The sequence below is a fragment of the Budorcas taxicolor genome, chromosome 17 (assembly GCF_023091745.1).
Source record: "Budorcas taxicolor isolate Tak-1 chromosome 17, Takin1.1, whole genome shotgun sequence".
NCBI classification, from domain to species: Eukaryota; Metazoa; Chordata; class Mammalia; order Artiodactyla; family Bovidae; genus Budorcas; species Budorcas taxicolor.
The window spans coordinates 69,713,535-69,728,086 of NC_068926.1; the positions used below are offsets into that span (position 1 = coordinate 69,713,535).

General features: G+C 48.6%; 1 protein-coding gene across 1 annotated transcript in view; it reads left to right on the forward strand.

Moving 5' to 3' along the window:
- Positions 1–10,275, forward strand: part of OSBP2 (oxysterol binding protein 2) — a 120,830-nt gene extending 110,555 nt beyond the window's left edge. The window contains exons 9-14 of the mRNA XM_052654657.1: positions 1,038–1,158; positions 1,409–1,512; positions 1,584–1,679; positions 1,760–1,944; positions 8,519–8,745; positions 8,902–10,275. Of these exons, the coding sequence (XP_052510617.1) occupies positions 1,038–1,158; positions 1,409–1,512; positions 1,584–1,679; positions 1,760–1,944; positions 8,519–8,745; positions 8,902–9,044 (876 nt within the window). The 3' untranslated portion in view covers positions 9,045–10,275. The remainder of the gene's footprint in view (positions 1–1,037; positions 1,159–1,408; positions 1,513–1,583; positions 1,680–1,759; positions 1,945–8,518; positions 8,746–8,901) is intronic.
- Positions 10,276–14,552: the final 4,277 nt, after the last annotated feature.

A 14,552-nucleotide genomic window follows, 5' to 3' on the forward strand; every position in this document is an offset into this window, starting at 1 on the left:
GCGGCAGGAGGCCTCCGGCTTTTCTGTGTGTGGAGGAGTCACTGGAGGTAGAGGAGGCCGTTTTATGGGGAGCCCCCCACTGCCATGGGGAGAGTGCAGTGTGTAAGGGTGGACCAGGGGGGCTGCAGACAGGCCGGACTCTGGATGCTGCTTCGAAAAACAGCCAGGATTTGCTAAGGATTAGAGGAGGAGCATGAGAAGAGGAGCCAGGCATTTGGTGTGAGCGCTGGACGGACGGGGTCATCTGTCCGAGGAGGTGGCTGAGCAGAGCTCCAGGGCGCAGGGTCACGTCCTGAGTTTGTGGGGGTGGGCTCCAGTGGGGACCCTGGCGGCTCACTCGTCACCCAGGAGCAGCTGGTAGGTCTGGGCTGTGGAAGGCAGTGGGGGTGCCACTGTGGGGAGTGTCAGGAGCCTCTGGGGGAGGGCTGAGCCCACAGCCGCCACTCCAGGTGGCCACAAGACAGGAAGGGCTTCACCCCAACTCTGTGACTGTGAGCCACAGAGACGAGAAGGACCAGGTGCAGGAACGCTGATGCGGTGGATGCGGTGTCCTCAGAGAGACACAGTCAGGGTGCCCGGTGCGGGGGGGGGGGGGGGGGGGGGGCGCGGAGGTGCCGGGAGGGCCAAGCAGGCGGCGCTGCCGTCGGCTGGGGCAGGAGCGGGCTGGCCGGGGGACTCCTGGTCCGGGCCGCCTCGGTGCAGCACAGCACAGCAGATGAGGCCTCTGCAGACACGCGCAGTGCGACCAGAGAGTGGCCCAAAGGCCCCCCAGGGCCCACCACGCTCACTTATTCACCCTGTTGCCACCCCGCCCCACAGCCCAAGCCAGGTGTGGAGACCCCTGGGCCCCTGGCTCAGGCCTGCAGTGGTGGGGTGCCCGGCCTGCCTCCCCCAACCAGGCTGCTCCCACCGCCACGCCCTTGCTGTGTGGCTCCTTTCTGGGGGATCCAGGGGCCCTCATGCATCTGTCCCCAGCTGGTTGGGGAGGGGCCTGGGCCGTGTCCACAGACACTCGCGACCCGTGGGCCTGGTCTCAGGTGAGCCACCACCCGCCGTCCGCCGCGCACTACGTGTTCTCCAAGCATGGCTGGAGCCTCTGGCAGGAGATCACCATCGCCAGCAAGTTCCGGGGGAAATACCTCTCCATCATGCCGCTAGGTGAGCAGGGGCAGAAAGACGCGCTAGGCGAGGGGGAGGGCCTGCCGACCCCGAAGCCAGCTTGGGGCCTCCAAGGGTAATGCGAGTCCCCCCAGAGGCCTCCTGGATTCCCCCTGGCCTATCCCCTGTCCCCAGTCTCTACAAATGCTTCTTCTGGTCCTCAGGACCCCAGGATCATGGGTGGGTGGGGCAGGTCGGCTGGGACCCAGCTGGGCAGGCTATGACCTCTGACCGCGTGTCCGGCTTCCAGGTGCTATCCACTTAGAGTTCCAGGCCAGTGGGAATCACTACGTGTGGAGGAAAAGCACCTCAACTGTGCATAACATCATCGTGGGCAAGCTCTGGATTGACCAGGTCAGGGGGTGCCCCAGGGAGGGCCGCTGGCCCGGGCAGGCAGCAGCCACTGAGCGCCCCTCCCGGTCCAGACAGGGGACATTGAGATTGTGAACCACAAGACGAAGGACCGGTGCCAGCTCAAGTTCCTGCCCTACAGCTATTTCTCCAAAGAGGTGGCCCGGAAGGTGAGCACGGCCGCCTCTCCGAGTCTTGGGGGACCCTGGGGTGGGGCACGTGCCCACACCGGCCCTGCCGATGCCCACAGGTGACAGGAGTGGTGAGTGACAGCCAGGGCAAGGCCCACTACGTGCTGTCAGGCTCCTGGGACGAGCAGATGGAGTGCGCCAAGATTGTGCAAAGCAGCCCCAGCAGCCCCAGCTCAGACGGGAAGCAGAAAACGGTCTACCAGACGCTGCCGGCCAAGCTGCTGTGGAAGAAGCACCCGCTGCCGTGAGTGGGCCGTGGGGCCAGGCGCGGGGGCGTGGGGGCAAGCAGGCCGCGGGGCCAGGAGCCGACGGGGTGGGGTGGGGCACAGGGGCGAGCGGGGGCGACCGCCCAGCCAGGCGGGAAGCGTGCTCTGTCCCCGTGGAAGGGGCAGACGCCCAGCTGGAGTCCCGCGTGGCACAGTGTGACGGGCAGCGCCCAGTCCTTCAGAGACTTGGGCAGGCCCCACGGGCCATGGCAGGAACACAAAGGCAACAGGAAGCGCAGCAAACAGGAGGCTGTAAACAGTGGCGCAGCTGACCAAAGGAAAGGAAGCAAATTCTACAAAAGAAAAATAAAGTGACTGAAACTGAGAACTCCACAGAAAGGGTTAATAGAGCGACCCCACTGACTGGCTACAGGTCAGAAGAAACAACCAGAATCTTCAGATGAAGAGACAAACCCTGAAAAAGACAAGAAGCTAGAGTGAGAAGGCTGGCCACCCGGGGACCCGGCGTGGATGCCTGCCGGATGCAGTGGGGATGGTCAGTGCACGTCGAGTTTGAGAGCAGGGTCCAGCAGGCAGGTCAGGGTCCAGAAGAACGAGACCAGCAGAGGGGAGAGCAGCAGGGAGTTTCCCACATCTCAGTCTGCACCATGAAATGGTAAAACTACCTCAGAGAAAATATTAAGTAGCTAGATTTCTGAAAGACTTCACTTTCCAAGCAACAGCAGACAGACATCTCCTCACTGGCAATGTCACACAAGCTTGAAAAAAGTCAAATGAAACCTTCCATGTGCAGAAAGACTCACTGCCAGCTTAGAATTAGCTGCACACCTGGCAAGAACCTCTTCAGTCTGTGAAGCAGGCATTTTCAAACAACTCCTTTTGCCACCAGCAGACCTGCACTAAAGGACAGAGCTCCCAGATGGAAAAACCAAGATGTGTGAAATGAGGAACCAAACCTACATGAACAGTGAAGAAATGAGAACCTCTTATGAAGTTCAAAATCTAAACATTAAATACAACTGCACTCCTCAGTCCATGAAATTCTCCAGCACAGAATACTGGAGCGGATAGCTGATTCCCTTCTCCAGGGGATCTTCCCAACCTAGGGATCAAACCCAGGTCTCCCGCATTGCAGGTGAATTCTTTACCCTCTAAGCCACCAGGGAAGGCCAGAAAAGGATTAGCTGGAAGGAAAATTCTCAAAGGCCTTTCTGCTGCCCGAGGGGAGGTCCAAGATGCACAGTGGCTTCGGACTGCGTCTGCTAGGCGTGCTGAACTTCCTAGATTAGCCATGAAATCAGTGCTTACCTGGAGTCCCAGAAGGAAAGGAAAAGAAAGAAGAGTAGACAGGGGCGAGAACCAGTTAGCAGGAACGATGGAGACGCGTTTCCCCGTATAAAAGCGAAGACATGAAAGACCTGGGGTTTAAAGGGCCCGTTAGAGCCCCGGACACAAAAAATAAAGACAAACGTCTGCCTAGTTCATGCTATACTTAAAACTGAGACTACCAAGGAGAAGATTCTAATAGCTTCCCAACAGAGAAGACCTCAGTAGAGAAAGAAAAATCAAATGGACATCAGATTTTTTTAACAGCCAATGTTGGAGTAATATTTTCAAAGTAATGAAGGGAATGAAATTAGAAGGTAAAAGTTTCTGTCCAGTTGAGCTAGCATTCAAATATGAGGCTGTGATTACAAAAAAAAAAAAAAAATCTCAGGTGAACAGCCCCAAAAGGTCTGGGACACAAAAACCTACAAAGAAAACAGTACTGAACATAACTTTAAAAGGGAAGGGAAAACCCAGGAGGTGCTACAGAACATTACATAAGATAAAAGACTGTGTGAATGGTTTTTTTTAAAAGTAATTACTAAGACCAAAGACAAAAAGAGCAAATATTCCCACAAGAATCCATAATTAAAGAGTGTCGATGATGTGAACACAATGGGGTCTAGAGAGACAAAGGACACCAAGGGATGTGAAGGCGGAGATGGATAGAAGATTTTTAAATCACTTAAAATATTTTTTTAAAAAGAAAGGCAAATAAAAATAGTTAACACAGAAAGCATAATATATAGATGAAACACTAGTTACAAAGCAAAATACTGACTGAATTTTTAAAAATCCAGATGCATGCACCTTCTAAGAAATATCCAAAGTATAAAGATGGGCAAAGATTGAAAGTAAAAGATAAATATATCATGAAAACACTAACCAAAAAAACTATAACAGCCATGTTGTTATCAGGCAAAAACAGGCAAAAGCATTATCAGGAATGGAAGAGTTGCTACATGATAAAGGCTGGGTGCTTTGGGAAGATATCAACAGTACGCATTATACCAGCATTATGCGTGTAGAGCAAGGGCCTCAAAAATACTCGAAGCGCATGCTGACAGTGAAGGGAGAAATGGGTGAACCCCCACAATGGAAGGCAGGTTTCAGTACACTCCTCTCTCTCGTTGAGAGTTAAATGGGGAAACACAACCCAGCAAAACAGAGAGCAAAAAGCCACCGGATATACATATAATTATGGCTGCAGGGCCTGGCACAGGTGTAGGCTCAGTAATCCCTGGTGGGTCAGAGGTGCAGGCATCTGCCTGCAATGTGCGAGACCTGGGTTCGATCCCTGGGTTGGGAAGATCCCCTGGAGAAGGAAATGGCAACCCACTCCAGCACTCCTGCCTGGAGAATCCCATGGACGGAGGAGCCTGTGGCTACAGTCCACAGGGTTGCAAAGAGTCGGACACCACTGAGCGACTTCACCTCACTTTCATGGCTGCAACAGACATCACACTTCTTCCCGAACATACACAGGGCATGTGTGGAACTCAGCTGTGCACTGAACCCAAAGGAGAGCCTCAGCACAGCGGGTGGCACGGAGCAGCCTATGCGAGGCGGACTGAAGTTACACACGACGTGGCAGAGGGCGGCCCGCGGACCAGCCCATGCGAGGCGGACCAGAGTGACCGCGACGCGGCAGAAAGTCCCCACAGAGCTGGGAAGAAAACTCAAGTTGCTAAGCAACTCATGGGGAAAATAATACATTAGAATGGGGAGTTTTAAATGCTTCTGAGGGGAAAAAAAAACTGGCTGGATGTACTAAAGGCAATGCTTCAAAGGAAATTTTTGCCTTAAAATAGGTATATAAGCTTATAAATAGTCTTTTTCATTCTAAGAAATTAGGGAAAGTTCAACATACAAACTGAAAGAAAAAAGAAAATACAGTTAAAAAGTAGAAGTAAAATAAAGTTTGAAAAGTAAGTAGATCTTTGAGGGAAAAAATAAACAGAAAACTACTGGCAAGACTGATCAAGAGAGTATAGAAATACGTATTATTGATGTTTTCATTATGTTTATTATGATGTTTAAAGTATAAACAGATCATTAAAATTCAGAGTGGAAAGACACATTTTTAGAAAAATATATTTTTTCTAAAAACAATTTTTTTTTGGTAGAACTGAGTCTAGAAATAAAAAAGCATGACTAGTCCTATAATTAAAGATAGTGAAGCAGTGGTTAACAAATTCCTACAGGGAAAACACAAAGCCCAAGTCATTTTATAGGTGAATTCTACCAAGTTTTTAAGAAATAAATAAGTATCCCAATTTTATCTTCCAGACCATAGAAAAAAGAAAAAATATTATACTGTGAAGCAAATATAAGATAACTGGCACCAAATTAGGATAAACAAAACAAATTAGCAGGAACACAGAACAGTGAACCCACTCGTGGGTAATAAGCACAATCCCAAAATGGCACACCAGAAAACCCAACAGTACTAACAAAACAAAAACGTTCTTCAATCATATTTTGAGTTTATGCTGTGTACACAAGGATGATTTTATACTAGAAAATCCATCAATCAATTTGTTACATTAACAGATCTAAAGAGATACAGAAAAAGCATCTTATGTGACTCAACCTAAGACTAACCTGCAGAAGTCAGTTGCCTTTCTACACACTAAGATCACCAGAAGGTATAGTTTAAGAGAAGACACCAATTATCACATCAGAGAATATCAAGGACCAGGCAGTGAACCTTACAATATATGCAAGACCTCTACAGAGAAAAGCATAAAACTCTGCTGAGATATCAAGGGAAAGCTTAATGAATGGAGAAAGATACCATGGTCATGGGTAGAAAGACTAAATATTTATAAAAGTATCATGATCTAAAGAGTCAGTAAATCAAACAAAATCCCAGTAGTGATTTTCCCGGTGGCTCAGCGGTAAGGAACCCACTTGCCAATGCAGGAGACATAAGAGGCATGGGTTTTAATCCCTGAGTTGGGAAGATCCCCTGGAGGAGGGCATGGCCACTGCACTATCCTCGCCCGGAGAATCGCACGGACAGAGAAGCCTAGTGGGCTACAGTCCACGCCATCACAGAGTCGGACACGCCGTGAGTGACTTAGCACACACACAGAGTCAGCAAATCAAGCAAAATCCCAATACTGAACTATTCATGGAACGTGATATTATGATTTTCAAATTTATATTAAAGAATAAAGGGCCAGGATACTTCTAAAGAAGAACAGAAAAAAGAGGACTTGCCCTACTAGACCCCAGGACTTATTCTGAAGCTGCAGTTTAACAGAATAGTGAGCCTGGAAACAGCAGCCTGGATGTGTATATATCTTTGCTACATAACAAAGATGGCACCATTCACTAAAGGGATCTAGGGAAAATGGTTATCCATATAGAAGAAGGTTAAGTGACTCTCTCCCTCACATTCTAACAAAAATCAACTCCAAATAAAGGACTTCGAATAAGTATTAAGTCTGACTTACTGTTAAACAATAAGTTACACTCTCAAGTAGAAAATATAGATGAGTATCTTCTAAAACTTAAGGAATTACCTATTAAGTGAGACAAAAACACTGATGTATTCAATTAAACTTTTGTTCATTAAAAGACATTTTGCTCATTAAAAGATGATTTAAAGAAAGTGAAAGGACAATAAATAAACTTGGAGAAAGTAATCACAATATTTACACCTGACAATTAGTATTAAGAATACGTACATGTTCTACTACAATTAAAAACAATAATATAAAAAAGAATACATAAAGATCTACCTAGGGCTTCCCTGGTGAGTCAGTGGTAAAGAATCCTCCTGCCAATGCAGGAGGCATGGGTTCAATCCCTGGTCTGGGAAGATCCCACATGCCATGTGGCAACTAAGTCCGTGCGCAACAACTCCTGAGCCGGTACTCCAGTGCCCAGGGACTGCAGCCGCTGAAGCCCACGTGCCCTGGAGACTGCGCTCCACAGCAAGAGAAACCGCCGCAGTGAGGAGCCCGCACTGCGCCTGGAGAGTGGCCCCTGCTCACCGCACCTAGGGAAAAGCCCACGCAGCAACCGAGACCCAGCACAGCCAAATGCAGATGAATACAGAAAAGGTTTAAAACTTCTAACTAATAAAGCAAAAAAAATGTGCAAGGAAGGTGCAAGGGTCATTAACACGAATTTCACAGAAAAAGCAACATGGCCAGTCATCACATGAAAATTATCAACATCGTTATTCATCAGGGAAACGCAGATCAGAACCACGTGGGATATGCAGTTTTACCATCATCTGATTTGAAAAAATGAAAAGTCTGGTAATATCAAGTGCTGAAGATACGGATCCGCAGTATCTCTTATACATCACTGGTGGGAACGTGAGCTGGTAGGGCCACGCTGTTACCTCCTAAAGAAGGGCATCACGCACTCTGTAGCCCAGAAATCCCACTTTTAGGTACTCCAGAGAATTCCTCTAAGTGTATAACAAGAAACATGCATAAGATCACTCCAAAGCAAAAACTTGGAAACAACGGAAACAATCCCAACGTACAGGATGAATCACTAGTATATTCACACAGTGCAGGATTCACAGTAGATGAAACACATGAACAGCAACATACAATATAGAGGCATCTTGGTAATATAACATCAAGTCTAAAAAAGCAAGTCCCAGAAGGTTATATGTATCATGACATTCTTTTTATGCTGAAAAACAAGTATCTAAAATACACAGAGACACACATACACACTCAAGACTACACAAAGATGCAGTGAAATTGTACTGAAAGGAAAGCAAAGGGCTGATAAACCCAGGAGACCCGCCAGTGGCCACCTGAGAAGGGAGTGGATCGGTGAGTTTTCCTTGTGGTTACATGTAGATTTTGTCAGGATTCTACCTTCTGGTTAGGTGGGAAGGCTGCATTAATACAAGCAGGCCATGTAAGGGCCAACATACCAAGTATCAGGACTAATCCTCAGGTGTTTGCCTGAGGTCCAAAAAAGCAGCAGTACGCGCTGCTTAAGGCTTCAAAAAAGCAGCACAAGATGTGCTTTCACACACACATTAAAGGAAGAGTGACATTATAAAACACTTCAGGCAGAGAACATGAAAAATTGGAGGAAATGGGCAAGTTCCCAGAGAAGCATAAGGTAGCAAAACAGATGCAGGTCGGTGGAGCCTGCAAGATGCAGGGAGGGAAGGGTGAGGCGGGCGCCAGGCTGGGTTTGGGGGTTCAGCGGGTGGACACGCAGGAGGGGAAGCAGAGGGGCCGAGTGTGTCCCGACTGCTCCTCCCACGGGGCCCCGCAGGGACAACGCGGAGAACATGTACTACTTCTCCGAGCTGGCCCTGACGCTCAATGAGAGCGAGGAGGGGGTGGCGCCCACAGACAGCCGCCTGCGGCCGGACCAGCGGCTCATGGAGAAGGGCCACTGGGACGAGGCCAACACGGAGAAGCAGCGGCTGGAGGAGAAGCAGCGCGTCAACCGGCGCCGGCGGCTGGAGGCCTGCTCCCGGGGCTGCGGGGTGGACGAAGGTGAGCCGCGGGGAGAGGGGCGCGCGGGAGAGGGCCTCCCAGGGGCTGGGCGGAGCTGGGGGCATCCGGCGGCGGGGAGGGGGCCAGGGAGCGGCTTTCCGGGTGCAGCCTCGGAGGCAGGCCGCCCACGCCCGCGCCCGCCGTGCCGCCCAACAGAGAAGGAGGCCGAAGTGCACGTGCCGCTGTGGTTCGAGAAGAAGCTGGACCCGCTGACCGGGGAGATGGCCTGCGTGTACAAGGGGGGCTACTGGGAGGCCAAGGAGAGGCAGGACTGGCACATGTGCCCCAACATCTTCTGAGCGCCGCCCCGCCTCCGGTTGCACGCGCTCAGTTCAGTGCTCCCTGGCCCTCCCCTCCCACCGTTCCCTTCTGTTCTTAATAACACTTTTTGGGGTTCTCACCTTGGAAGGAGGACGTGCTGACCCGGGTTCTCTCAAGCCCCCAGGTGCCCCGGGTCTCCCACCCGCCTTCACCATGGACTCGGGCCCGCTGGGGCCCCCAGCTCCAGTTCCCGCAACTCAGGCAGGCCGGTCCAGGCCCTGGGCTGCCTCAGTCACCAGCGCCCCCAGGGAGGAACCGGCCCCTCCCAGGGAGCCACTTCCCAGTTTTTTAGAAAAAAGTGATCTCCCATTTCTTTTCAGCCAAGATGTTCAGTAAATATTTTTAGTACAGCACTTAGCGGACCACTTCCTAAGTGTGCTTTCTTGCCACACAAGTGTCCTGGCAAGAGCCCCTTCTCTTTAAGACATCAGGAAGCCAGCCAGACCCTTTTGAGTCGGGAGCGCTGTGCAGCTCAATTAGCAAGGCCGGCTGTGTCTGAGCTGCGGGCCCGCCGGAAGCCCAGGACCCCCAGAGGAAGGAGCCAGGAGAGCAGAGTCTCTGGAGCTGCAGCCGCGCCCACGGCTGCGGAGGGGCCCTCAGGGGCCGCTGTGGAGCCCGGGCACCTGGGCTGCTCCGCGCCCCGAGGCGCTTCCGCCGCAGAACCACGCCCGCATCAGCAATAAGAACTGAGCCTCCGCCCGGCCTGGGCTGGTGGCCGGGGCACCCGAGAACCCAGCGTCCCGCCTCCGGGGTACCCCATCTCAGCGCCCCTGAGCTCTTTACTTGCCTGATTTATATGTATGAGGTATAAATATATATAAAATAGCTATTTTGCTTAAATTTCTATGTATGTAGAAGTGAAAAAATGATGAAGACAGGGTGCTCCTGTCTGAGTTTGGCCTTCCTGTCAGCTATGCCCTACCCTCTCCTCAAGCCCCCTTCCAGCGGCTTCTACCAACCACTGGGCGGGGGGACTGGACCACGGCGGCCCTTTCCCAGCCCCTCAGAACTCCGATTCCAACCTGTCACACCTCGGTTTGGTCCTAAAAAGTCATCACAGGGTTTTACTTTCTACTCCAGGACTGGTTCTGTTTTTATAAAAATACAAAAGTGAAAACATGAACGTATGAAAGGCCTTAGGGTACCCACTGGAGGGCAGGCAGGCAGCCCTGCACAGACTGTGGCAGAGCTGTTCAGTGTTCCTCTTCTCAGAACTGTTTGTGAGTGAGCACCTTCTGACCAGTAATAAAGAAGCCTTGGATCTGGAGTTTCCTGCGGCCCTGTCCCTGCGTCTGTCCGTGACTGGGTGGAGCGTGGCCGCCACAGGGGAACAGGCAGCGCCCACAGGGGCACAGGGGAGGAGCGGGGCTCTATGCTGCTTGGTGCCAGCACCAGGCGGTGGGAGGCTGGTCCGGATGGGGCGAGGGGGCAGAAGAGCTGGTGGGACAAGGCCCGGGGAAGAAGCTGCATGGGGCTGGCGCGGCACCCGGCAGGGTCACCGTTTGGCCCGGGGCCCAGGCAAGGCTCTCACCGCTCTCCACGGGAACACTGGTCCTGGTGAGTTCTAGGGCTGCTCGACAACCACTACCTGAGACACTCTGTTGCCCCAGGTTGCCAAGCAACTTGGATCACTAGCTCTTGGGACCCATCCAAGGGTGGCTGGTCTGGCAGTGGGTGGTGCTCCCACTGACGGCACTTCCAGGTGAGAGGGAGTCAGGCAGGGCACCACAAGGGTGAGAACCAGGCACCACCCATCTGTCACAGCCCCCTAGTGCTGTGGGATCCAAGACTGGCAACCACACACAGCACCCTCCTTTCCATCTGTGGGAGGCAGGCAGCAGGGAGTCGTGGCCAAGCTGCTGGAAGGGCAGCTCTCCCTGGAGAGAAGGGCAGGGGTGAGACAGCCCCAGGATGGCCTGACCAGGAGGCAGGAGAGGAGGATCTGCTAGGGGAGGGAAGAGACTCGAAGAACAGAATCTTCGTATGTCCAAATATGACAGCAGCACGTAAGAGCTGGTGGTGGTGGTTCAGCTGCTCAGCCGTGTCTGACTCTTGAGGCCCCGTGGACTGCAGCCCACCAGGCTCCTCTGTCCACGGGATTCTCCAGGCAAGAGAACCGGATGGGCTGCCATCTCCTTCTCCAACATACACAAAAGCTAGCTACATACAGAAAACGGACACTCCAAACTGGTAAGCACATGCCCAAGCTGGTTTTACACAGAAATGCAAGAATGGGGCAAAATCGTTAAGTTTTCAGTTGTAAATCATTCACTATACCAACCAGTTCAAGAAGGACTTCTTCTGGATGGTAGACTAGGTGCCTGGATAATCTTTTGTGGAAAACTAGACATGTAGGGTAAAATTCTAAAACACCTTGAAGGTATCCATGAGCTGAAAGAAGTATAAGGAATCCTCAGGCCAAGAACTAAGTGGGTGTGGAAACCCGGGGAGATCAGAGCTCTAAAGCCTGCTTCTCACAGCCATTTACTGACGCCACTGAGCCTAAGTTTTCACTGCCTCAAATGACCCGCCTGATACAGGGCATCCAGTAGGAGATATTCTTCCTAAAGCTTGGCCTCCACAGGGCTATACCTTCAATATGATGGGGAATCAATAATTTCTACAAAAGCAAGGAAAATTGCTTGTCTTAAAGGTTAGTCGTAAGCAAAGCAGGAAAAAGAATCTAAGGATGTACAATCAGGAGTAGACTCTCACTTGGCTTCACAGCCCAAATGCTATCAGGATGAGCCAGGAAAACTTCTAGTAGAGAATACGGCATGCTCCCAACTGGCAATGTCCTCAGTCACAGGAGAGAAGCAAATCCTCTCTAGAGGCTCTCTCCTTCATTCCAGGCCTCATGGAACCCCAGACGTAAAACTGCAAGGCAAATGAGCAGCTCACAGTATTAACAGCTCCAAACACACAAGGAAATACAACCACAAACAGGTATAAGCAATGGCCTACAAAAATAACAGCAGAATCAGAAATAACAAAACTCCTCCGGATAGTGAAACTAACGAGACACAATAACATGTTTAATGTGTTTCTAGAAACAGGTGGCTTGAAAATGAAGTCAGAAGCATTCAAAAATACTAAAGAACTTACAAAAGTTATTAAAAATTACTAAAAAAAATGATTAATTTTGTAACAGACTACACACAGAATATTAATGACATGGAAGTGTGATCTGTGCAAAGTGTCCAGAAAACAACACAGATGCACAAAGAGGTGAAAAGCACGAGACCTGGAGGAGAAAGAGGAAATGCACCATGTGTGTCTAATCAAAATGCAGCGGAAGCACTCTGCTAATGACCAAAAAGATCAGCTCTTTAACAAGAAACCCCAATATACAATACAGAGAGTCAATTCCAACAGGTCCCAGTCAGAAGAAATACAAAGACATCCACAGCTATTATATATTAATATATATATAATATAAAATGTATATAAATTGCAAAACCTTTAAAACAAGATTTTAAAAGGACCCAAATTTGGGTGGGGGACACCCTGAGCGAGCACTGATCAGCGTTTACTTCTGACCACCAGAGAGAGCCAAGAGAGCCAGAAAACAATGAAGTGACTGCTCCAAAGTAGAGGGGAAAATGTTAGTATTCCCAGTGAAAATATATTTCAGGAACCGAAGGAAAATAAAGACATTAGCAAAACATCTTATTGAATCAATATAAAATGGCTTATAGAGTTAGACTTTGATGAGTTAAGTACTATGTAAAACATATACAAAAATAGGAATATTACATTTCTAAAATACAGGAAGAACACTGTATGTGGGGAAGAAAATTTCAGTTAATCAAAAGGAAAGAAGAGGAAAAAGAAATGTAGATAAGGTGGAATAACAATGAATATGGTAAAGTTGCAGGATATAAAATTAACACACAGAAGTTCCTTGCATTCCTATACACTAACAATCAAAAATCAGAAAGCGAAATTAAGGAAACAACCCCATTCACCACTGCAATGGAAAGAATAAAATACTCAGGAATAAATTTACCTAAAGAAACAAAAGACCTGTATGTAGAAAACTATAAAACACTGATGAAAGAAATAAAAAAAAGACACAAATATATGGAGAAATATATCATGTTTGTGGATTGGAAGAATCAACATAGTGAAAATAAGTATACTACCTAAAATCTATACATTCAATGCAATCTCTATCAAACTACCAATGGCATTTTTCACAGAACTAGAAGAAATAATTTCACAATTTGTATGGAAACACAAAAGACCTCAAATAGCCAAAGTATCTTGAAAAAGATGAACGGAACTGGAGGAATCAACCTTCCTGACTTCAGACTATACTACAAAGCTACAGTCATCAGGACAGTATGGTACTGTCACAAAGACAGAAATATAGATCAGTGGAACAAAACAAAGTCTAGAGATAAATCCACGCACCTATGGACACCTTATCTTTGACAAAGGAGGCAAAAATATGCAATGGAGAAAACACAGTCTCCTCGACAAGTGGTGCTGGAAAAACTGGTCAACTACACTCAAAAGAATGAAATTAGAACACTGTTCACACCATATACAAAAATAAACTCAAAATGGATTAAAGACCTAAATACAAGACCCCAGAAACTATAAAACTCTTAAAGGAAAACAGAGGCAGAACACTGACATAAATCACAGCAAGATTTTCTATGACCACCTCTCAGAGTAACGGAAATAAAAACAAAAGTAAACAAATAAGACCTAATCAAACTTAAAAGCTTTTGTACAATGAAGGAAACTATAAGGTGAAAAGACAGCCTTCAGAATGGGAGAAAATAATATCTCCAAAATATACAAGCAGCTCATGCAGCTCAATACCAGAAAAACAAACAACCCCATCAAAGGATGGACAGACATTTCTCTAAAGAAGACACACAGATGGCTAATAAACACATGAAAAGATGCACAACATCACTCATTATCAGAGAAACGCAAATCAAAACCACAATGAGATATCACTTCATGCTGGTCAGAATGCCCATCATCAAAAAGTCTACAAACAATAAATGCTGGAGAGGGGGTGGAGAAAAGGGAACCCTTTTTGCAACCCTTGGGAATGCAAACTGGTATGACCACGATGGAGAACAGTGTGGAGATTCCTTAAAAAACTGGAAATAGAACTGCCATATGACCCACTGTATTTCCTCCCCAAGGAAACCAGAAATGAAAGACACGTGTACCTCAGTGTTCACTGCAACACCATTTACAATAGTGAGGACATGGGAGCAACCGAGACGTCTGTCGGAAGATAGACGGATAATGAAGTCGTGGTCCATACACAACGGAGTATTACTCAGCTGTAAAAAGGCAGGCACTTGAGGCAGTCCTAATGAGGTAGATGAAAGTGGAGCCTATTACAACAGAGTGAAGGAAGAAAGAGAGGGACAAATACTGTATATTAACACACATATATGGAAGTTTTGGAAAGACAGTAACAATGATCCTGCATGCATGGCAGCAAAGGAGACGCG